This window comes from Nerophis lumbriciformis, linkage group LG13 (genome assembly GCF_033978685.3).
Source record: "Nerophis lumbriciformis linkage group LG13, RoL_Nlum_v2.1, whole genome shotgun sequence".
Lineage (NCBI taxonomy): Eukaryota > Metazoa > Chordata > Actinopteri > Syngnathiformes > Syngnathidae > Nerophis > Nerophis lumbriciformis.
The window spans coordinates 23,006,125-23,030,165 of record NC_084560.2 but is presented as its reverse complement, the minus strand read 5'-3'; the positions used below and the strand labels follow the sequence as shown (position 1 = coordinate 23,030,165).

At 38.7% G+C, this 24,041-nt stretch overlaps 1 protein-coding gene across 6 annotated transcripts in view; it reads right to left on the bottom strand.

Moving 5' to 3' along the window:
* The window catches only part of dip2a (disco-interacting protein 2 homolog A), a 256,191-nt gene that overhangs the window by 95,616 nt on the left and 136,534 nt on the right, over positions 1 to 24,041 (bottom strand). For all 6 annotated transcript variants that reach the window (XM_061971477.2, XM_061971478.2, XM_061971479.2 and 3 more), the window contains 3 exons: positions 13,892 to 14,011; positions 13,677 to 13,796; positions 5,752 to 6,048 (listed from right to left, as the gene is read on the bottom strand). In XM_061971477.2, coding sequence (XP_061827461.1) covers positions 5,752 to 6,048; positions 13,677 to 13,796; positions 13,892 to 14,011 — 537 coding nt within the window. The remainder of the gene's footprint in view (positions 1 to 5,751; positions 6,049 to 13,676; positions 13,797 to 13,891; positions 14,012 to 24,041) is intronic.

Genomic DNA, 24,041 nt, shown 5'->3' with positions numbered 1-24,041 from the left:
GGAGGTCTCAAGGTTGGCAAGTATGATATATATATATATATATATACTGTATATACACATATTTCCTATGCTTTGTATGTTCCTCTTAAAACCTCACTGTTGGGTTCTGTAAGGTCATGTTACCTCTAAACTAAACTAAATTAACACTAACCCACCTTTTTGTTCTCCTTTTTTCCAAATAATAATCGATAAAAGAACCGATAAGGAAATGACTCGAAAGTGGAATCGGAACCTGAAAAATCTTAGCAATTCCCATCCCTACAAAGCAGCACAGACATGAAAGTAAATCAATATACACATGAAGTGCACATACATGTAGGAATTATGCTAAATTATTAGAACGGTTTGTATAAACTGAAAAAGAGCAAAACAATTATACAGGACGAAAGTTGGGCTCCACAGTAATGCCGCAAGCTTAAAGGGGAACTGTACTTTTTTATTTTTTTTGCCGTTCACAATCATTATGAGAGACAAGAACCTGTGTCTTTTTTTTTTAGCATCCTAAAGATGATTAAAAACATCTTGCAAAATACGACTAATGGGAGTCACCGTTGTAGACTTCAAAACCCTCTAAAGCAACTTCAAAACCCTCCTTCAACGTTTTATATAGACACTGCAAGTCTATATATAATGTAGTAACGGACACGTTCATAACAATATGTAATATGTTCAATAATTACCGTATTTTGCTCATTTTATGCATTACCGGAACTTCTTTCCTCAGCGCATTTGTTTCAATTTCCATAGCAGCGCACTTCTAGACTTCCGGTAACAAATGTGTGTTCCTACTTCCTGAAACAAACTCCCATTAGTTGCATTGCCAGCCACCAAGATGGAGCCGATTTTTTACAAATTAGAATGCCTTTGTTTTCTTGTCTCTCATAAGGATTGTGAACTATAGGCAATATTTAAAAAAAAGTGCAGTTCCCCTATAATGCTACCATACAATGATAATGATAAAAATAATACATTAAATTTATACATCGCTTTTCTAAGACGATTTACATGAACAAAGCAGAAGAAAATAACAGGAGAGTTTAATTAAGATATACAATTTTTTTTTTTTTAAACCCAGCTAAGATAAAAAACAAACAACAAATGGAAAAGCTCGATGACAGGCTAAGGAAAATTAACAGAAGAAACTTGCACATCCATCTATTTTCTATATCTCTTATCCACATTATGGCCGAGGGGGTAATCTGGAGCCTATCCCAGTTGACTTTGGGATGTAGGCGGAGAATTGTCATTAAGCCAGCCAATCACAGGGCACATATAGACAAACGATCATTCACACTCACATTCATAACTATGGTCAAATGTACAGTCTCCAACAAAACCTAACATGCATTTTTTGTTAGTATGGGAGGAAGCCGGAGTACCTGGAGTAAAACCACACACGGACAACACGCAAACTCCACACAGAGAATGTATTTGGCAAGCACCGTTTTGTCCTACGAATTTCAGCGATCATTGAACTCATCGTAGTTTTTACATGTGCAACTTTCTCCGATGCTGCCACAGAAAGACGTGTTTTATGCCACTCCTTATTGTCTCATTTTGTCCACCAAACATTTTATGCTGTGCGTGAATGCACAAAGGTGAGCTTTGTTGATTTTTTTGATTTGCTGGAGTGCTTATCAGGCATATTTGGTCAATCCATGACTGCAGGCTAATCGATGCTAACATGCTATTTAGGCTATTGTATGCACACATTGCACCATTATGCCTCGTTTGTAGGTATATTTGAGCTCATTTAATTTCCTTTACTTTAGTCCCTTGTGTATTTAATTTATATTTGCATGTCTCATGACACATTAACTGTATGTAATATTGGCTGCATTTCTCATTGTTGTTTGTGCGCCATGTTGTTCGTCAGCCTGAGACACCAAGTAATTTTGATAGTAGGCTATTACAGCTAATAAAGACACTTACATCATGTGTTGCCTTCATTATAACACTTATATAAGGCTTTTAATTTTTTGCGGCTCCAGAGTTTGTGCGCCATGTTGTTCGTCAGCCTGAGACACCAAGTCATTTTGATAGTAGGCTATTACAGCTAATAAAGACACTTACATCATGTGTTGCCTTCATTATAACACTTATATAAGACTTTAAATTTTTTGCGGCTTCAGACAGATTTTTTTTTTTTTTTTTTTTTTGGTCCAATATGGCTCTTTCAACATTTTGGGTTGCCGACCCCTGGCAACCCAACTAACAGGCGATTTAGATGCATGTTTTTCGCAATAAAGCATACAGCAACATTTCATGATCTTTGAAATGTTCTTCAAACTAATTATGGCCAATCAATAAATAATATACTATATAGGTCTATTCATACAATATATTACCTAAATCACGTTAAAAAAGTAATTTTTAAGGAGTGCCGGCTTTTATTTTGCCATAGTGGTGCGCCATGATCAACTACATAAATATAAATCACTTCACATGTAAATGAAACCATGCATTCAATGATAGCTAATGTTACAAACTAAACTCTGCTAAATCCTTATCATTAAGTGACAAAACACAAAAGTAATGTGTGTGCGTTAAGTGTGACAAAATGTACAAGCTTAAAGCCATAAGATAAGGGATATAATACTTTCAACATTTTTAGCAACACAATTTAGCAATATCCAGGCAGCTGCATAAAGGTTAAAAACAAACCGTTTAAAGTCTAAGATGGTAAGAAAACATATTGTGTTTGTCAAAAATATGTATTTTTTCAGATATTTAATCATGTTTATATTTCTTCTTATGTTAACTTTTTTGGTATAGCTTAAGAAAAGAAAATGTTGGAATGGTAAAAGATTGACCCTGGAACTAATTAATCAAAGCTGCATTATCCAAGTGGCTTTGAAATACGTACAAATTGGACGTCAAAAGATTGGATCATTGTAATATATAGTAAACAAGTAAAACCAAAGACATTATGCCATAATGCACCCAGTAGTAGTACTAGTATCACATATACAGTCATGGTCAAAGGTTTACATACACTTGTGAAGGACATAATGTCATGGCTGTCATTTTCCAATAATTTCTACAACTCTTATTTTTTTGTGATAGAGTGATTGGAGCACATACTTGTTGGTCACAAAAAACATTAATGAAGTTTGGTTCCTTTATGAATTTATCATGCGACTACTGAAAATGTGACCAAATCTGCTGGGTCAAAAGTATACATACAGCAATGTTAATATTTGGTTACATGTCCCTTGGCCAGTTTCACTGCAATAAGGCGCTTTTGGTAGCCATCCACAAGCTTCTGGTTGAATTTTTGACCACTCCTCTTCACAAAATTGGCGCAGTTCAGCTAAATTCTGACATGGACTTGTTTCTTCAGCATTGTCCACACATTTAAGTCAGGACTTTGGGAAGGCCATTCTAAAACCTTAATTCTAGCCTGATTTAGCCATTCCTTCATACTTGCCAACCTTGAGACCTCCGATTCCGGGAGGCGGGGGGTGAGGCGATATATATATATAAGAAATACTTGACTTTCAGTGAATTCTAGCTATATATATATATATATATATATATATATATATAAAAGAAATACTTGAATTTCAGTGTTCATTTATTTGCACATATACACACACATAACACTCCTCTACTCATTGTTGAGTTAAGGGTTGAATTGTCCATCCTTGTTCTATTCTCTGTCACTATTTCAGAACACACACATTATACAAATATACATTATAAAATCAATAAGAAAACGGTAGCTCTAATTTGGGAGTCTGAATTAGGATCAGAAGTTCCTATATAAACATTGCGTACTCACGTCGCAATTTTGTATTGATTACTGCAGCTGTGCATTGGATTCATTCACAAATACAAACTACAACTCACAAACACTTTAGAGTTAGGCTCCACCATCAGAATGTGTACTTAAACTTATAAAGACCACATGGATTCAGTGAGTTGATTCACCAAAACTAACCTGTTATACAGGAGGAAAAAGCACACAGGATGTTTCAATTGTTCACAGACTGGTCGCGCTCATCAGAATGACAAGACACTTCCGGTCTGCAGGTGATAGCATTCAATTGGGAAGAAACGCCCTACTGCCCCCTACTGACCAATGTGAATACTGATAAATGTGTAATGACAGCTCCAAAAACGAATTCAAACCACAAAATAAAATAAATAAATCAACACAAAAATGTGACACATTATGGGTGGGTCACATACAGTATGCATGTACAGTAGATGGCAGTATTGTCCTGTTTAAAAGTGTCACAACATTGCTGTTTACGGCAGACAAACTGCTTTACAGTAGACGACAACTTGACTGCTGTTGTTGTGTGTTGTTACTGCGTTTGGAGGACGTTAATGAAACTGCCTAAAATAAACCCACATAAGAAACCAATAACTCGCCCTTGATCATTCTACAGTTATAACGTGATTGGGCAGGCATTGTGGGAAAACAGACGTGAGAACAGGCTGTCAACACGTCACTCAGGTCCGCATGGAGCTGGAGGGGGCGTGGCCTCCAGCTCCGCCTGAATTTCGGGAGAAAATTTGTCCCGGGAGGTTTTCGGGAGAGGCGCTGAATTTCGGGAGTCTCCCGGAAAATCCGGGAGGGTTGGCAAGTATGCATTCCTTTACCAATTTTGACGTGTGTTTGGGGTCATTGTCCTGTTGGAACACCCAACTGTGCCAAAGACCCAACCTCGGGGCTGATAATTTTAGGTTGACCTGAAGAATTTGGAGGTAATCCTTTTTTATTGTCCCATTTACTCCCTGTAAAGCACCAGTTCCATTGGCAGCAAAACAGGCCCAGAGCATAAAACTACTACCACCACTAACGGTAGGTATGGTGTTCCTGGGATTAAAGGCCTCACTTTTTTCCTCCACACATATTGCTGGGTATTGTGGCCAAAAAGCAAAATTTTTGTTTCATCTGACCACAGAACTTTCCTCCAGAAGGTCTTATATACAGCCCTTTGAGACACTTGTGATTTAGGGCTATATAAATAAACATTGATTGATTGATTGATTATATTATTGATTGGGGCGTAGTGGGTAGAGCAACCGTGCCAGAAACCTGAGGGGTTGCAGGTTCGCTCCCCGCCTCTTACCATCCAAAAATCGCTGCCGTTGTGTCCTTGGGCGGGACACTTCACCCTTTGCCCCCGGTGCCACTCACACCGGTGAATTGAATGATGAATGATAGGTGGTGGTCGGAGGGGCCGTTGGCGCAAATTGCAGCCACACTTCCGTCAGTCTACCCCAGGGCAGCTGTGGCTATGAAAGTAGCTTACCACCACCAGGTGTGAATGATTGATGGGTTCTACATGTAAAGCGACTTTGGGTACTTAGAAAAGCGCTATATAAATCCCAGTTAGAGAGAGAGAGATATTTGTCCATGTGATGTCAGATGAAACATTATGTTCTTTACAAGTGAATGTAAACTTTTGACCACGACTGTAGCTATTATACAGACACATAGCCATTAGCTATGAGCCAGCTAATAAGGAAAATGCAAACCCTAAATGACAGTAAATGGTGGACAATAAAATAGTAAAGAGACACCTTATAAAACTCTTAGTGTTCTTTGTCTTGCCTTAAAAAGTGCTTTATAAACCAGACTGCTCTCTGTATGGGATGTAGTTATAAGTTAAGAAAAATAATTATAATAATAATAATAATTATTATTATTATTAAGAAAAATAAAATTCAGTGACATAACATATGCACAAATGGTACATAAAACCATGACAATAATGTCTTGTGTGAGTCACTGACCTAGGTGGGTGTGTGCCATAAGGTTAGACAGTGCAGAAGCTTTGGTGTTGGCGTTGAGGCTGCTGTGGGCGGTGCTGTTGGTGGTAGTGGTGGTGGTGGTGGTGGTGGTGGTGGTGATAGATCTCCCTCCCGGGTGGGACGAGGTGGAGGACGCGGAAGACGAAGTGGACGAACCCTGAATGACCCGGTTAAACCAGTGCTCCACGGCCGGGTGGCTGTGACTCTGGTACGGTGTGGAGTTGGCCAGATGTCCCTTTCGACGCAGAGAGCCCTCGTCTTCCGACGCAGAGGACGTGTCTGTGTTTGACAGGTGAAAATAATGGAGCGTCACAACAAAAGTACCACAGTCGTATTGTGTCAGCAGAGAAAAACATGATGGACGTGAATAGTAAAACATCTTTAATACAAATGTTCAACTAAATCTGTTTTGCAAAAACTTGATTTGCTACAAGAGGAACAAAATTATTACTCTTTTTATTTTGCTTTTTTTTGTTTTATATGTACACCAGTGATGATTAAGTGGAGAAATATACGATAAGCAATGAAACCAGTACACTTGTCTCTGTTCAGTACAATATGGCTGAGTCATACAATCATTTTGATAATATAACACAAGATAAAGAACACAATTTACTAGCCCCTGCACTAAATGTACTGGTATAGGTTTTGCTGAGTAAGATAGTGAGATAAAAGTGAGTCCAAACTTTTGATTTAAACATTGCAGATACATATTTAATTTAATTCTAAGTACCGTATTTTCCGGACTACAGGGCGCACTGGATTATAAGGCGCACTGCCGATGAATGGTCTATTTTCAATCTTTTTTCATATATAAGGTGCACCGGATTATAGGGCGCATTAAAGAAGTCATATTATTATATATTTTTTCTGAATGTAAAACACTTCCTTGTGGTCTACATAACATGTAATGGTGGTTCTTTGGTCAAAATCTTGCATAGGTTATGTTTTACAGATCATCCTCAAGCCGCTTCCAGATGCGCCGTTTTGTGGGCGGTCTTATTTACGTGGCTCACCTTCGACAACGTCTTCTCCCCGTCATCTTTGTTGTAACGGTGTAGCGTGCAAGGACGGGGGTGGAAGAAGTGTCAAAAGATGGAGTTAACTGTTTTAATGACATTCAGACTTTACTTAAATCAATAACAGAGCAGCATCTCCTCATCCGGAAACAACAACACAAGAAATCTCTAATAACTAAGGTTCCTTGGGTGAATAATTTAACTCACTATACCGGTATGTTTTAGCGCTTTCATGGCGAGTTTACTGACAGATATAAGTAAAAACTTTACACTACTTTATATTAGAAATGGCAACAGCAGAGGATGAATGTCCCATAACAAGAAGATAGAGAAATAGAAGAAGCTTATTGACTACGGCATCGTCACAGACTACAAAGGCGGACGCGCACAATTTTTCTGGATTCATGCAGATCCAAAATGCAGATCAGCAGGTACCAGAAGGTAAGAAAAATCGCTTTTGCATAATATTGCGAAACAATTATGTCTTACCTTATACACACACCATAATAATACTTGTATGTTTAATGCGCCGACAAGCCATCAAGAGGTGCGGCTTCATAGCTTACCAAAGTCGTACTAAAACCTTTTGTAAGATTTTTGAGCACCGTGTGTAATGTTCTATATTTTCAATGCAACATATCAAATGTTGGTGTTGTTTACTTGAGTCATGTTGCATCATAGTGCAGCCCACACATCTCTTATGTTTGACTGCCATCTACTGGTCACACTTATCCTTACACCATGTACCAAATAAAATTGCTTCGAGGTCGGTAAGCAAAACCAGAATTATTCCGTACATTAGGCGCACCGGGCTATAAGGCGCACTGTCGAGTTTTGAGAGAGAAAAAAAGATTTTAAGTGCGCCTTATAGTCCGGAAAATACGGTAATTGTTACTGTCTCTTTAATAAAATGTGTCACATAAGCACACCAGTGCAGATGAGAGCTAATAAAGGATGGAGCCACTGTTTTCTTACCATAACTTTTGAATACTTTCGAATACTCCTGTAAGAAAAATATAATAAAGATGTATCTATTTTTCTTTACAACTGAATTGGATTTTAGTATAGTTAGTTTTAAATATTAGTATATTTGCCACATTCCTAATAAAAAAGGTGTAGTAATGTTTGTCCAATGGCAGCGTTTCATGAGAACCCTACAAATTACAGTGTATGCTGATTAAATTGTAATACCTCAGAGCAATACCAGTTGGGAGTCAGCTCTCGTGCGAACAGTTGGTGACACAAGAATAGGTCAAACAGCTTCAGAGCAAAGTTAAGAACATCTACAGTGACCACATTTAGCCTAATCTGTATTCACTTGATGTTATCATAAACAAAAAAGGAACCTATTCTGCTCTGACGCCTCTTACTCACAGTATACAGTTAGGTCCATAAATATTTGGACATTGACACAATTTTCAGTATTCCGGCTCTGTACAACACCACAATGGATTTGAAATGAAACGATCAAGATGTGCTTTAAGTGCAGACTTTGAGCTTTAATTTGAGGGTATTTACATCCAAATAAGGTGAACGGAGTAGGAATTACAACACATTTTATATGCGCCTTCCACCTTTTAAGGCCCCAAAAGTAATTGGACAAACTGACAATCATAAATCAAATTGTCACTTTTTTAATACTTTGTTGCAAATCCTTTGCAGTCAATGACAACCTGTAGTCTGGAACTCATAGACATCACCAGACGCTGGGTTTCGTCCCTGGTGATGCTCTGTCTTCAGTTCCTGCTTGTTCTTTGGGTATTTTCCCTTCAGTTTTGTCTTCAGCAAGGGAAATGCATGCTCAATCAGATTCAGGTCAGGTGATTGCACAACATTCCTCTTCTTTGCCTTAAAAAACTATTTGGTTGCTTTCGCAGTATGCTTCAGGTCGTTGTCCATCTGCATTGTGAATATGAGCAGATAATATTGCCCCAAACACTTCAGAATTCATTCTGCTGCTTTTGTCAGCTGTCACATCATCAATAAATATAAGAGATCCAGTTCTACTGGCAGCCATGCATGCCACTACCACCACCATGCTTCACTGATGAGGTGGTATGCTTTGGATCTTGAGCAGTTCCTTCCCTTCGCCATACTCTTCTCTTTCAAATATTCGGTTACAAGTTGATCTTTGTCTCGTCTGTCCATAAGATATTGTTCCAGAACTGCATAGGCTCTTTTAGATGTTTCTTGGCAAACTCTAATCTGGCCCTCCAGTTTTTGAGGCTCACCAATGGTTTACACCTTGTGATGAAACCTCTGTATTTCCTCTGGTGAAGTATTCTCTTAATTGTTGACGTAGACACAGATACACCTACCTCCTGTAGAGTTTTCTTCATCTGGCCAACTGTTGTGGAGGGTTTTTTTCTTGACAAGGGAAAGGATTCGTCTGTCATCCACCACACTTACTTTCTGTGGTCTTCCAGGTCTTTTGGTGTTGCTGAGCTCACCAGTGCGTTCTCTCTTCTTAAGAATGTACCAAACACTTGATTTGGCCACACCTAATGTATTTGCTATCTCTCTGATGGGTTTGTTTTGATTTGTCAGCCTAATTATGTCTTGCTTCACTGATAGTGACAGCTCTTTGGACTTCATATTGAACCACACTTGAAATAAACTCTAGGCCTTGTATCTGCTTCTTGTAAATGAAATATTGAGGGAATAACACACACCTGGCCATGGAACAGCTGAGTAGCCAATTGTCTAATTACTTTTGGTCCCTTAAAAGGTGGAAGGCACATATAAAATGTGTTGTAATTCCCACACCGTTCACCTGATTTGGATATAAATACCCTCAAATTAAAGCTCAAAGTTTGCACTTAAAGCACATCTTGATCGTTTCATTTCAAATCCATTGTGGTGTTGTACAGAGCTGGAACACTGAAAATTGTGTCAATGTCCAAATTTTTATGGACCTAACTGTATGTCTGTGTCGAAGTGTGTTATCAGCACATTCTTAATGACGTTCTCTGACAAATATGATGCACATGTTTAATCTAATAAATTGACCACTTATAAAGAGCATGGGGCTACAAATAAAAAAACAACAACAAGCGTATATTTTCATGTGTCTACATTAGGGATGTCCCGATCCGATATTTGGATCGGATCGGCTGCCGATATTTGCCAAAAATTGCGTATCGGCAAGGCATGGGAAAATGCGGATCCAGATCCAGTTTTTAAAAAAACTCCGGTCCGTGTTTTCCAACGCACCGATTTAAATAATACATTCCACTTTTCTGCTGCTCCGTAATTTCCGTTCCGCATTTTCCAGCACACCTTCAACACATCCACAATTCTCACGCAGTTGCTTTTAGCTGCTGGCATTACACGACAGGCTCTTCTCACTCTTTCCTGTGTCTCCCTCTCACAGACAGCAAGCGCACCTTCTTACACACGTCACATACTGTCACGTCATACGTCACATACTGTCACGTCACACGTCACATACGTATACGTCCTCCCCGAGCAGAGAGGTAGCAGCATGGCTAACGTTAGCTGTGATGCTAGCGCAGCCGCTAAGGTGCGCGCTGCTCAAGCGTCCTCTGCGCATAGCAATTATATGCCACGCACAAAATCAAATAAAAAAATAAGTGCATAACAATTTTCGACACACGGACACGACAGAGACAACAGTTTTCGTCATCATTGTTCAAATATTGTGACGTCTGTCGAGACGCTTATCTCCATTCGGTGCCACACGTCCACACCATCAAAATGCGAGGCAAAAATTTCCAGATCAACACCGTATGAAAAAATTTGTGATTTTTTTAGTTGTGATTTCCGTCTCTGCGTGAAAGTTTAAAAGTAGCATATATTAATGCAGTATGAAGAAGAATGTTTTAATGTAGACATGCAAGCCTTGAAAGAACATTTTGAAAATCAAGACTACATTTCCTGCAAATGGGTTCATTTCTACCATATATTTTAACTGTAGATTTATTCTCATATCAAACTCTTTTGGCTGTCTTTTTGACACTTACATCAGGCACCCCCCTCCACACCCTGGATTATAAATAATGTAAACAATTCAATGTGATTATCTTGTGTGATGACTGTATTATGATGATAGTATATATCTGATAGTATATATCTGTATCATGAATCAATTTAAGTGGACCCCGACTTAAACAAGTTGATAAACTTATTCGGGTGTTACCATTTAGTGGTCAATTATACGGAATATGTACTTCACTGTGCAACCTACTAATAAAAGTCTCAATCAATCAATCAAAACACATAGAATCATCATACTGCTGTGATTATATGCATCAAGTGTTCATTCAAGGCAATATGGCTTTAAAATATCGCAATATTAAAAAAAGGCCATATCGCCCAGCCCTAGTTCAATGATGCCATTTCTGTTTGTCATGTATAATTTTGTCTATTTTGTGTTTATCCTTGAATAAACAGGTCAGTTTCTTGTTACCAACCATTGTGTATTATTCAAACTCCCCTAATTCAGCTGGCTAGTTATCAAGAGTACTAAAACCCTTTTCAACATGATTCTGACAACTAAGTAGGCTAAATAACTTTAAACTTTAATACATGCTCGGTAGGCCAGTATCGGTCAGTATCGGTATCGGTCAGTATCGGTATCGGATCGGAAATGCAAAAACAATATCGGTATCGGATCGGAAGTGCAAAAACCTGGATCGGGACATCCCTAGTCTACATGCAGTGGTCTTAAAGGGATTGCTTCACATTTAATAATAATCTGTTTTGTATCCCTCTGCTCATCTCTCCTGAAAGTAATTTCATTATCTTCAGTAGCCATGGCAAAGTGAAATAGAACAGCCAGGATCAGACAGCCGGTGAAAATAAGAAGAGTTGCTATAGTATGTCCTATAATTTTACCTCAATACTTCAGAACTCATTTGCTGCTTATTTGTGTGTCTTGCCGACTTTAATTTTGTTCACAGTTAGTGAAAAACCTTCAAATGGCATGTTCAGTCAAAACTTGTTAAGCAAAAACCCTTTTTGCAGCAGTCATTTTGACTAGTCTTTTGGTAGTATACCTTTAAAAACAGCATCGTATTATATTGAGGATCTTCGACTAGCACTTTTGCGGTAGGTCTTTAATAAAAGGAGTGTTCTTTGGCTAGCATTTCTACAGTAGATCCTTAAAAAAACAGAACACTTCTGTTTTATACAGTATAAGATTTTGCGCCAGCATTTCTTTCAAAATAGCTCCTTAAAAACAACAGAGCACTCGTCATTTAAAGGATCTTTGACCAGCATTTTTTAAATAGATTCTTATAGCGCTCTCGTTATATATAATTCTGTGTACCCAACAGGACTGCAATGTATGTGTGGTAGTGAATTTGGGTGTGGTGACACCATTGGCAAATTAGCATAATTAACCATGATGCACTTACATTTTTATGGACACGGTGGGAGACAAAAAGCGAGCAAAACATGACAAATCAAATATGTTTTGAAAGACAAGCCAAGCACGACTGAGTATGCGATGCTTGTTGAGCAGAAGAGCGATATGTGCTTTCATGTTCGAGTCTCCAAAAGTGTCTCATAAGACCAGATGCGTCACTGCATTTGTCGTTAGTGGCTTTTTTGTGAAAGAGAATTCAGAGGGGTCTGAAAACTTGCTAAATATAGCAACAAAGTCGATAAGTTGGCAACACTGATCCTTCGAGCTCCATCTTCTAATTAGAAGTGGATTTACGATGCCATCGACTGTACAGAGTTGGAACAACAAGCTACATTCACAGGCAGTCCCATTATAATGTGTTTATGAGTGAATGTAAACGAAGAGCACCTAATCTCTAAATAAAGAAAGTGTGGGAAGCATTTTTTCCCCGAAATAGCTCCTTAAAACAGCAGGGTGCTACATATAAAGGATCTTTGACCAGCATTTTTGCAGTAGGCGCTTAAAAACAGCAGAACGCTCGTGTTTTTATAGATTCTTTGGGAATATTTTTTTTAAATAGCTCTTTAAAACCAGCATTGTTCCATTGTCATTTGAAGGATCTTTGACCAGATGTTTTGCAGCAGGGCACCCCTTTCATACAGTAGGGAAGGTATTTATATAGCCCCATTCATGGGTAGATCTCGCATGAGAAGAAGGGAGGGGGTTTAATCATTTTGCAAGGCGGTCTGCTGAAAATGATGGAAAGCGCCACTCTGAGCAACTGAAGCTGTGGTCGAAGTTAGAATTGCCACAAAACACATTTTAAGATAATCACAACTCTACTGCCATCTGGCGTCTAAAGAGGATAGTGCACCCACCCAATTTGTCATGTTTTATGTGTCAGGTAAACCGTGACGAATGGGGGCATATGAATCCCCTTCCTACTGTATATTGTTTTGGATTCAGTGTGTTTGACACATCATGCTGTGCTATGCTTTAAATGCTCCGCTCCAATTCTTTGCCATATTTTTTGAGGAGCTCTGCATTAAATGTCTGTCAAAAGTATAATATTTCACTGTAATGTGTTTAAAAACAGATGAGTACAACAGCAATATTTAATTGCAAAATTAGAGAAGGCAATGATTAGGCCAAGGAAGTTCATTCCCAAACAAGCTGCAGAATGCAATTAATTGAAGCAAACGTCAACACAGCACTAACGGTTTCAGAAAGAGGCAAAATGTTAACATTTGGAGACAATGCTAACACTCCAATTATGCATCCAGTATGTGGGAAGGCCTGCCTGGGAATACACAAGTGACAATTGAGTCCTTTATCTTCCCGATAATAGACACATTCTTCAAAATAAGTGTTTCTTTTCATTGGCAAATATTTTTCCACAGAATTATGGGAAAGCATCCTACACCGTAGTGCTCACGGGAACACATGAGGGAAAAGGAATGGAACATTTGTCTGTGGTTGCAAAAACAACAGTGTGTTTATTGTAGGAGAAACAGTCTCACCTGGTGGAGTACATGCCTCTACAGAGGACTGAACTAGCACAGATCGTCTCTTGGACGGCATGGGCATCTTCCTTTCTTTGTATTTGGCCAAAGCTGCTTGAACGGCTTCTGTGTGCAGATCTAAGCGAGGCAAAAAGAAAATATCTAACTTAGCTGCAACATTAAAAATGGAAGTAGGTATTCAAAACTCTCAGACAGTACGTTGATGTGATTACCAGATCGGAAGCGTTCATCCCTGGTGTTGGCAGCCCGAGCTTTGTTGTGTTTGGATGCAGATAGAACAGCCTGGGGGGAAGCCTGGATCCGACTGTCAATTTGCAGAGAGGGGTCTACACCTGCAGAGACAAGATGACAGAATCATACAGAGACAAGATGACAGAATCATACATATATTTTAACCTATCTATAAATACAACCTTGGCTAAAGGTTGGCCTTGTTTGAGTTGAGAAAGTGTTCATTTAAATTGCTTTGACCTCACTTACAAACTGGCCATGTTTTAGGTTTTAAGGGAAAGTAAATGCAAATGAGAAATTCAACTTCAAAGAAGGCGATTAGGGACACAAAAATATCAATAAGACATGTCAAGCCTGTCATCTGTACTGCTCTAAGCAGGCAGTGATGAATCCCTTTAGCTATCGTTTTGCCTTTAGCAAGTAACTAGCTGTTGGCAATAGCATATATATAAACCTTGTTCACAAGAAGCTGTGGGTTTCTAGCTCCCTCCTCTAACGACCTCACATAACCTTTAAGTACATTAAATATGTATGAGCATCCTACCTAAAAGAGGCACACATCTATTGTAGCTTCTTGTGTACTTTTTATTTATTTTTATGCAAGGACGCACTCAAAAAAAAACATATGGCAAAACACAGTGCAAACGTAACAGAGGTGCTGTCAATACCAAAAGTACAATGTTTGTTTAAGCTTAAAAAATCTTTTGGAGTGCAAAATCAAGTGAGAAAAAAATAATTTTGAGAGTATGTAAATTATACATAAATTGTATGATGGATCATATTGGGGCAGCATACATATTCGAAATAAACAAACCCTAACAATAACCATCCCAGCAAGCACAATACATTTCTACAATGCTGATATAAATACACGTCCTTTAAAACTTTAATCGATAGTTGCAGCCTTATTTGTGTTTTATTTGAATTGTATTACAGTGCATTAGGCTTCCTCCCACCTCCAAAAGACATGCACTTGGGGATAGGTTGATTGGCAACACTAAATTGGTCCTAGTGTGTGAATGTTGTCTGCCTATCTGTGTTGGCCCTGCGATGAAGTGGCGACTTGTCCAGGGTGTACCCCGCCTTCCGCCCGAATGCAGCTGTGATAGGCTCCAGCACCCCCGCGACCCCAAAAGGGACAAGCGGTAGAAAATGGATTTTTATTACAAATTCTAATATCCTTACCACCTCAACCTCCATATGATGCTTTGTAATATGTTTTGATTGCACTACAAATGAACGTGAAAGAACAAATGAAAATGGTGTTATAAGTATCTATAGTTCTGAAACTAATATTAATTTAAATATATTTCATTTGTATAGCAACATTCATACTTCGTAACAATAAGGGCTGGGCGGTATATATTTTAGAAAATGGTATTTATTGAGACAATACCGCCATACCTGTATCTTTTGATGTGCCTTTGTTACGGTCATTTTCTATTCTCTGTCCCTGACAGGCAAAGCAAAGGGCATCCTCATTGACTCAGCCCCGCCTATTGCGTGTTTATTTAAGCGTCTCTGATGCACAATGACGCACCACATCAAACTACATCCACCAATTTGCTTATAGCGACTTTATCAATAATGTAATTTGTTTATGGCAGACCTGGGCAAATTAAGGCCCGGGGGCAACATGCGGCCCGTTAAGCTTTTTAATCTGGCTCGCCGGACATTCTCAAATATTTTTTTGTAGATCTTATAAGATGGAAAGTGTAGCTGCCATTATGATGTGCAGTGATGTTTTCTAATGACCGTAAGTCTTCAACTATACTAAGTATTTCAATGGTTGGAATCTGCACTTTTGAAAGATGTACTAGTTACTATGGTCATCTCATTAGTTACTATGGTCATCTCATTAGTCACTATGGTCATCTAATTAGTTACTATGGTAATCTACATCACAGCAGGTCAGACAATGCACCAAGCAGTGTGGGTGGGAAGCGTTTCCACAGACACGGAAGGAGATTTTCACAACAAAGTTCTAAAGCTTAGTGATATATCAGATGTATCAGATTGTAGGTGGGTTTATTTTGTACCCTTCACGTTCATATTTCACTGTTTGTTGCATTTTTGTCGCGTTTCAGTAAATTGTAAAATATGTCGATCGAAAGGGGTGTGACATTCATATTTTGTCAATATTCAGTGTTTTATCGTTCATAGAAAATGTAAAATTCCATTACGGTTTTTTTAAGGCGGTCTGTCATAACGTTTTTAGCATTCAATCAGACATTATTGTGAGGTTTTGTATTAGTGTTCCTAAAAATAGATATACCGACCCCCAGACACATTCTTTTCTCTAAATGTGGCCCCCGAGTCAAAATATCTTCCCAGGCCTGGTTTATGGTGTTAACTTCTGTTAGCGACTTAGCATGGCATCTAGCGGTAGCGCCTCTCTGCTGCTCGCTCGGTGTGTCAAATGTTTAGCGACACCTCGGCTTGAAAGTGCCTCTCCCAATAGCCTGTGCAGACTAAACTACTGTAATATAGCAGCTGGGAGGCTGAAAAGTAGTTTTAAACTCAACAGTCAGCGCCTTTTACCGCAGTGAGCGAGTAGAAGCTCGGCGCACAAGCGTGAGGCCATAAACCTAACATAATGGACATGAAAAGAAAACTGCTTTGACATGGTAATGGCTAACTAAATAATTTATAAGAATAAACAACACGTCACGTTACTACTTACAACAAAAGTAATCTGAGTAATCTCAATGCTGGTTATCTGGCAATAAAACACTTAGGCAACTTTAAGCATGTTTTTTTAAGATACCGGTTAGGGATGTAAATGTCTTATCACGGTTATTGTGACCAAATTTATCAAGGTTATCATCATTATCGCTGTACTTTTAAATGTGCTAAAAAAAAATTAAAAAGTACTTATACTGAAATCTTGTAATCAAGTTGTATTGGAAAAAAACGAACAACACATTCAAAAATTATTTCATTTGAAGAAGAAACATTACTGTAGATAAGAACACTGTACTTGTACCTCAAGTAAAAATGTAATGTGCATATGAAAACAACAAAGTAATATGGCAGAAACAAAATAGATAGCAAGATAGCACCTTATGGACATGGGAGATAAACAAAAACAAATATGTAAGAATTTTGCAAGATGCCACCTGATAGCCATAAGACCTAATTGCACTTTTTGTCCATGTAAATTAAAATAGTGTGTTCATATATGAGATCTAGTCTTATACATAGGGCTGCACGCTTATGGCCGAAATAATAATTAAGATGATTTTTTATTAATTGTGAAATCGCGATTATTAATCAGGATTATTCATTAAAGGCCTACTGAAACCCACTACTACCGACCACGCAGTCTGATAGTTTATATATCAATGATGAAATCTTAACATTGCAACACATGCCAATACGGCCGGGTTAGCTTACTAGAGTGCAATTTTAAATTTTGCGCAAAATATCCTGCTGAAAACGTCTCGGTATGATGACGTCAGCGCGTGACGTCACGGATTGTAGAGGACATTTTGGGACAGCATGGTGGCCAGCTATTAAGTTGTCTGTTATCATCGCAAAATTCCACAGTATTCTGGACATCTGTGTTGGTGAATCTTTTGCAATTTGTTCAATGAACAATGGAGACAGCAAAGAAGAAAGCTGTAGGTGGGAAGCGGTGTATTGCGGCCGACTGCAGCAACACAAACACAGCCGGTGTTTCATTGTTTACATTCCTGGAAGATGACAGTCAAGCTTTACCATTGGCCTGTGGAGAACTGGGACAACTGAGACTCTTACCAGGAGGACTTTGGGTTGGATGCGCAGACGCGGTACCGTGAGTACGCATGCAGCTGCGGCTTCCAAACATTTGATCGCTTGCCCGTACGTGCGTGCCGCTATGTGCATGTCACGTACGTAAATTTGGGGACTTTGGGGAAATATATGTGCTGTATGAACTTTGGGGAGGTGAACGGTACTTTGGGCTATGGGATTGAGTGTGTTGTGCAGGTGTTTGAGTTGTATTGGCGGGTTATATGGACGAGAGGGGGGAGGTGTTTGTTATGCGAGATTAATTTGTGGCATATTAAATATAAGCCTGGTTGTGTTGTGGCTAATAGAGTATATATATGTCTTGTGTTTTACTGTTTTAGTCATTCCCAGCTGAATATCAGGTCCCATCCGCCTCTCACAGCATTTTCCCTATCTGAATCGCTCCCACTGCCCTCTAGTCCTTCACTCTCACTTTCCTCATCCACAAATCTTTCATCCTCGCTCAAATTAATGGGGAAATCGTCGCTTTCTCAGTCCGAATCGCTCTCGCTGCTGGTGGCCATGATTGTAAACAATGTGCAGATGTGAGGAGCTCCACAACCTGTGACGTCACGCTACTCGTCTGCTACTTCCGGTACGGGCAAGGCTTTTTTTATCAGCGACCAAAAGTTGCAAACTTTATCGTCGATGTTCTCTACTAAATCCTTTCAGCAAAAATATGGCAATATCGCGAAATGATCAAGTATGACACATAGAATGGATCTGCTATCCCCGTTTGAATAAGAAAATCACATTTCAGTAGGCCTTTAAGTTAAGTAACACAGTGTTGGTGTGTGAACATGACACCATGATGTTCCCATTGGGTTGAGTTTTTTCTTGCCCTGATGTGGCATCTGAGCCGAGGATGTCGTTGTGACTTGTGCAGCCCTTTGAGACACTTGTGATTTAAGGCTATATAAATAAACTTTGATTGATCGATTGATTGATAATTTGTAATGTCTAAAAAAAAAAAAGAGGCTACAGGTAAAACGTTATCAGTTTATTTAAGACAAATATTTGTCTTTTTTTTAATTAATAGCATCAACGTGTCAGCTTTTTCGCATTACTTTATGCCTTAATCTCTATTTTAGATTTTGATAGAGAGGCATTTTCTTTAGTTATGTACATGTACTAATGAATGTATATGCACATGCTGTATCGGGACAGATCCATCAAGAGTTTCAGCAGAAATATGTTGTACAGGAATTAACTATACACAATAAAATATTAACAAAATCCTGTCACATGAATGTTTTATTTGTGAAATGAGCAAACCCACAAAATGTAAAAACATGAATACTTTTTGATATCAATATAAAACACAAAGCAGTTTGACTAATGAAGATAAAGTCTAATAAACAGGCTTTGTTCTTCTTCACACAGTTTGGTTCAATAAAAATAAACACGAGTAATACCTCGCATCTAATACACAATCTTCACAGCCTGCGTTTAAGTCGAAGAGGTGACAAAACATTTTAGCGAGTATTGATGTTATCGGAACACTGAAAAAGTTAGCAGATAAATAAAGGATGGGTGATCATCCCAGTAAACAAACTTCAAACTTTATAAAGAAGTTGTTGCATCGCCTGCTGCATGTTTCCTCATGTCATTAACTCTCAGTCACAGCAGCAGGATGGTGTGTTGCAAATATTTTTCTCCTCCACAGTATACTTTTAGCGTGAGACAAATGAGTTTGTCTCCAATATTCTCTACACCTGTCGTCATCTAATAGCAGCAGTGCGCTCTTGAACGCACGCTGAGACTACAAGGAAATGAAGCGGGGGAAATTAAATTAAATGAAGCACTGGGCTCCGTTTACTCCGAGAGGAACTCTACGGAGCAAAGTCTCTGTAGTTGCTTTCTGCCATGTTTCAAGCCAAACGACGTTAGTATGCATGTGCCGACGTTACTGGCAGTCTGTTTCCAGGAAGTAAGCAGTGTTGCCTAAAATGCAATAATAAAATACATTTTTACGGCAATTAAAAATATAAACGGTATTACTAACAGTCTGAAATTTTACCGCGGGTTATCATTATATTGTTTACCGTTACATCCCTAATACCGGTATATACCGTGTACCGCCATTCGGACTAAAAATACTGCAGTATCAGTTTTGGTCCTTATCACCCAGCCCTGGTAACAATAAAATGTACATAAACAACAGGAGGATGAGGGAAAATTTCATTGCATAAATACTGTATTTTTCGGACCATAGGATGCACCGGATTATAAGGCGCACTGTCGATGAGCGGGTATAGTCAGGTCTATTTTCATACAAAAAGCGCACCCACCGGATTATAGGGCGCATTAAAGGGGTCATATTATTTTAATTTTTTTCTAAATGTAAAACACTTCTTTGTGGTCTACATAACATGTAATGGTGGTTCTTTGGTCAAAATGTTGCATAGATGATGTTTTACAGATCATCTTCAAGCCGCTTTCTGACAGTCGCTTCCGGATGCGCCGTTTTGCGGGCGGTCTTAATTACGTGCCTCACCTTCGGCAGCGTCTTCTCCCCGTCATCTTTGTTGTAGCGGTGTCGCTACAACAAAGATGATTTGACACTTCTTCCACTAGAGTGGAAGAAGTGTCAAAAAATGAAGCTAACTGTTTTAATGACATTCAGACTTTACTTCAATCAATAACGGAGCAGCATCTCCTCATCCGTGGCTCACTAGTGCAACAACAACACCGTGTCCTGTGAAAAACCGTCCGACCGGAACTCTCTAATAACTAAAGTTCCTTGGGTGAATAATATAAACTCACTACACCGGTACATATTAGCGCTTTCATGGCGAGTTTACTGACATATATAAGTAACATCTTTACACTATTTTATATTAGAAATGGCAACAGCGGAGGATGAATGTCCCATAACAAGAAGATAAAGAAAAAGAAGAAGTTATCAACTACGGCGTCGGCACCAGCTACAAAGGCGGACGCGTGCAAATTTTCAGGACTTATGCAGATCTCAAATACAGATCAGCAGGTACCAGAAGGTAAGAAAAGTTGCTTTTGCATAATATTGCGAAACAAAACGCCAGATAATATGTCTTACCTTATACACACACCATAATAACACTTGTATGTTGAAGCACAGTACAATCCATCAAGCGGTGCGGCTTCATAGCTTACCAAAGTCGTACTAAAACATTTTGATGGATTTTTGAGCGCCGTGTGTAATGTTCTATATTTTTAATGGAACATATAACATTTTGGTGTTGTTTACTTGAGTCATATTGCAGTCTAGACGTATCTCTTATGTGTGACTGCCATCTACTGGTCACACTTATCATTTCACCATGTACCAAATAAAATTGCTTCGAGGTCGGTAAGCACAAACAAAAGGATTCCTTACATTAGGCGCACCGGGTTATAAGGCGCATTGTCGAGTTTTGAGAAAATGAAAGGATTTTAAGTGCGCCTTATATATTCAATTGTTTCATGTTACATTATTGATTAAAAGTGTTATTGACCAAACAAATAATAAAGGTATAATGGTAGTTGACAATTTGATTGCTACCATAATTTCCAAAGTAATAATCAACCAGGGTTCTAAAAAAAGAGCAGACAAGGTAATATGGAGTTTATGTGACATTGCGGACAATTTACCTGGTGGACCACATGGATATTGACCGTCACAGAACATGACATGAAAACAGATTTTGTTTCCCCATTCTGCCTTGTGTTCGGATCACCGCATTCGCCACCTGGCTCCGTCAGCCATCAGCCTGCCTGGCCTTTTAGTGACAAGCTTAGTGGGGATCAGTGAGCTCCACGCTGTCAGCAACTCTTAGACAGCCATGGAATACATACACTGCTGCAATGCTGAGCAATACACTCACGCACCTTCACTAAATCTGCTAAATTGCACGAGCTCCACCGAGCACATCAACTGCAATACAATCTGAGGACGTGAGCGTGCAAAGAGATAAATGACATATCCTGTGAGCAAGGACAGACATATCAACATACAACACAGACACTAAGTAACACAATGGCCTTTTTCCAGCTCTCGGAGGAAGAAGGTTTATTCACAAGCCAATACCCCAGACTGAGTTGCTGGGCAGAAGGCACTTTATAGGATCCAATCAGTGGTATGCACTGCCAAGGTAGATGCACTTATTGGTCAATGGCAAAGAGATGACGTTTAGCACATGGTACCTACTGAACTGGGCTCACTTTTCCATCTGCATAATCATCTATGACCAGGTACTTTATACTAGTTCTAGTCAACCAGCATGCCGGCTAATTTGTTATCGCCACATTGCTATCACATTTGAAGATACACGGCTAGAAATGACAAGAATAACCACACATTCTGTGTATTTGCTCGCGCCCCAAAGAAAGCAAAGGATATTTGCAAGTAGGGATGCAATGATTCACCGGTTTTACTGGTAACCGTGATTAAAAAGATCAGTTAATTAATCGCAAAGGCTTCACCACACGTGTGCTTCAGTCTTCTTCACTTGCTATAAACGAACGTTATATGCTGGTACGTTATTTTCGGCACAACCGGCAAAGAACGTAAACAAAGTTACACAGCGGTGCAGGCGCCTAAATGCACCTATCGAGAGATGCTAAAATGAGCTTAAAAATGGCAGCAGACAAAGCAGCGAACTGATTCCACCCACAAAAAAGAAACAATGTGGTAACATTTCAGGTACTAAAAGTTGGGCTGGTCGATAAAATGATATCAATATATATCGCGATAGACACGTACTCGATATCAGAATAAAATGCGTTCGATAAAACAATATTTTTTTTCTTTGTGTCGGAAAACACAAAAAGTTGCAAAATAAGGTTGGTTGCGTGACCAAAGATACTCACTCTCTGGTAACGGAACAATGCAGGAAGTGATCACACTGATCAAAGCAAATCAGGTAACAGTATCAACTATCAATTTTGGTTGGATCACCTTTTTGTCACACGGTTTATTGTTAGCATGGAGTGAAAAAAGAAACTAAAAATAAGGGCTGCAGAGAGCAAAGAAACTGTCGATAAAACAGGAAAAGTTACCTCAACAGTACAGCGTTTTTGGGGATTTTTTGAAAACGAACAAGGGATCAGACCAATGTGGACCACCTTAACAGCACTCACCCGAGCACTGTCAAAACTTCCTGGCACTAAACCTACAAAAAAATAGTTCCTCTCAGTAGAGGTGGGAATTTTTGGGCACTTCACGATTCAATTACGATTACGATTAAAAATCGATTATTGATGCATCTATAATTTATGTATATTGATGCAGTTGTACGTTTCTTTTCGTTTTACTATCACTTTGCAACATTAAGAAACCGTGCATTTGCAATAAATAACAGTTTAATTGTCACATTCACTAAGTTAATGGATATGTGTGCAAAACTGCAACATAAATGCACTAAAGTAAAGGAGCTTGTCGGATCTCTCGATGAGGAGGCTCGCTGCAGTCAGCCACATTTTAGAACTGTCTGCATTACTTTATTTACAATTAATAAATCGATTATCATCCATGGCTGAATACATTCAGTGTACAAACATACATATACACATACTGTACATATAGAAGTACATTTACATACATACACTCATGCATATAATCACGTTTTATCATACATATATTAACGTTGTTGCCTTATGGGAAACTGGGAAACACACTGACAAAGCTTAACCTATTATTACTATAACAATCTACAAGGTTGATATAGTTGGCTTCTCTGTCTTCCCCTCCATTTATCTGATTTCTTTTGCATTTCAAGTTATCATTACATATGTGTATTGTTGCATTTGAACAATTGTATTGTTGATAATAGAGGTAATTATTTTTATTGTTCATTATCAATAGTGCTATTTCTATTGGTATTTGTATTGCTCCATTTGTAGTGTAATAATGCTCATTGTCATTTCTGTTATTAATATTTATTTCACTAACTGTTTTTGCTATCACTTTTACCATCATATTTGTACATATCCTATTTGCCGATGTTGTTCGGTTGTTGTTGTTGTTATTGTTGTGTTTGCTGTTGTTGTTGTCTCTCTGTTTTATCCCTGTCTTGTTCCTGCAGTGTCCCCTTCTGTTTTCTTTTTTTTTCACTTTCTATCCCCTCCTGCACCAAATAATAATATAAATCCATGTAATAAAGTCAAATACAAATAAGGCAACAAGAGACGTATCCCACACTTCTCTTTCGTAAAGTAAATTTGTACAGCCGATATGGGCATCTACATCAATTGGGTAGCTGGACAGGACAAAAAAATAAAAATAAAAAGTCATCCATGTCTGAATTGTGATGCATCTCAAAATCGATTATTACCCGCACCTCTACCTCTCATGGTTCTCTATTTTTACATTTTCACACTGCACTATTTTGTTACACTTTA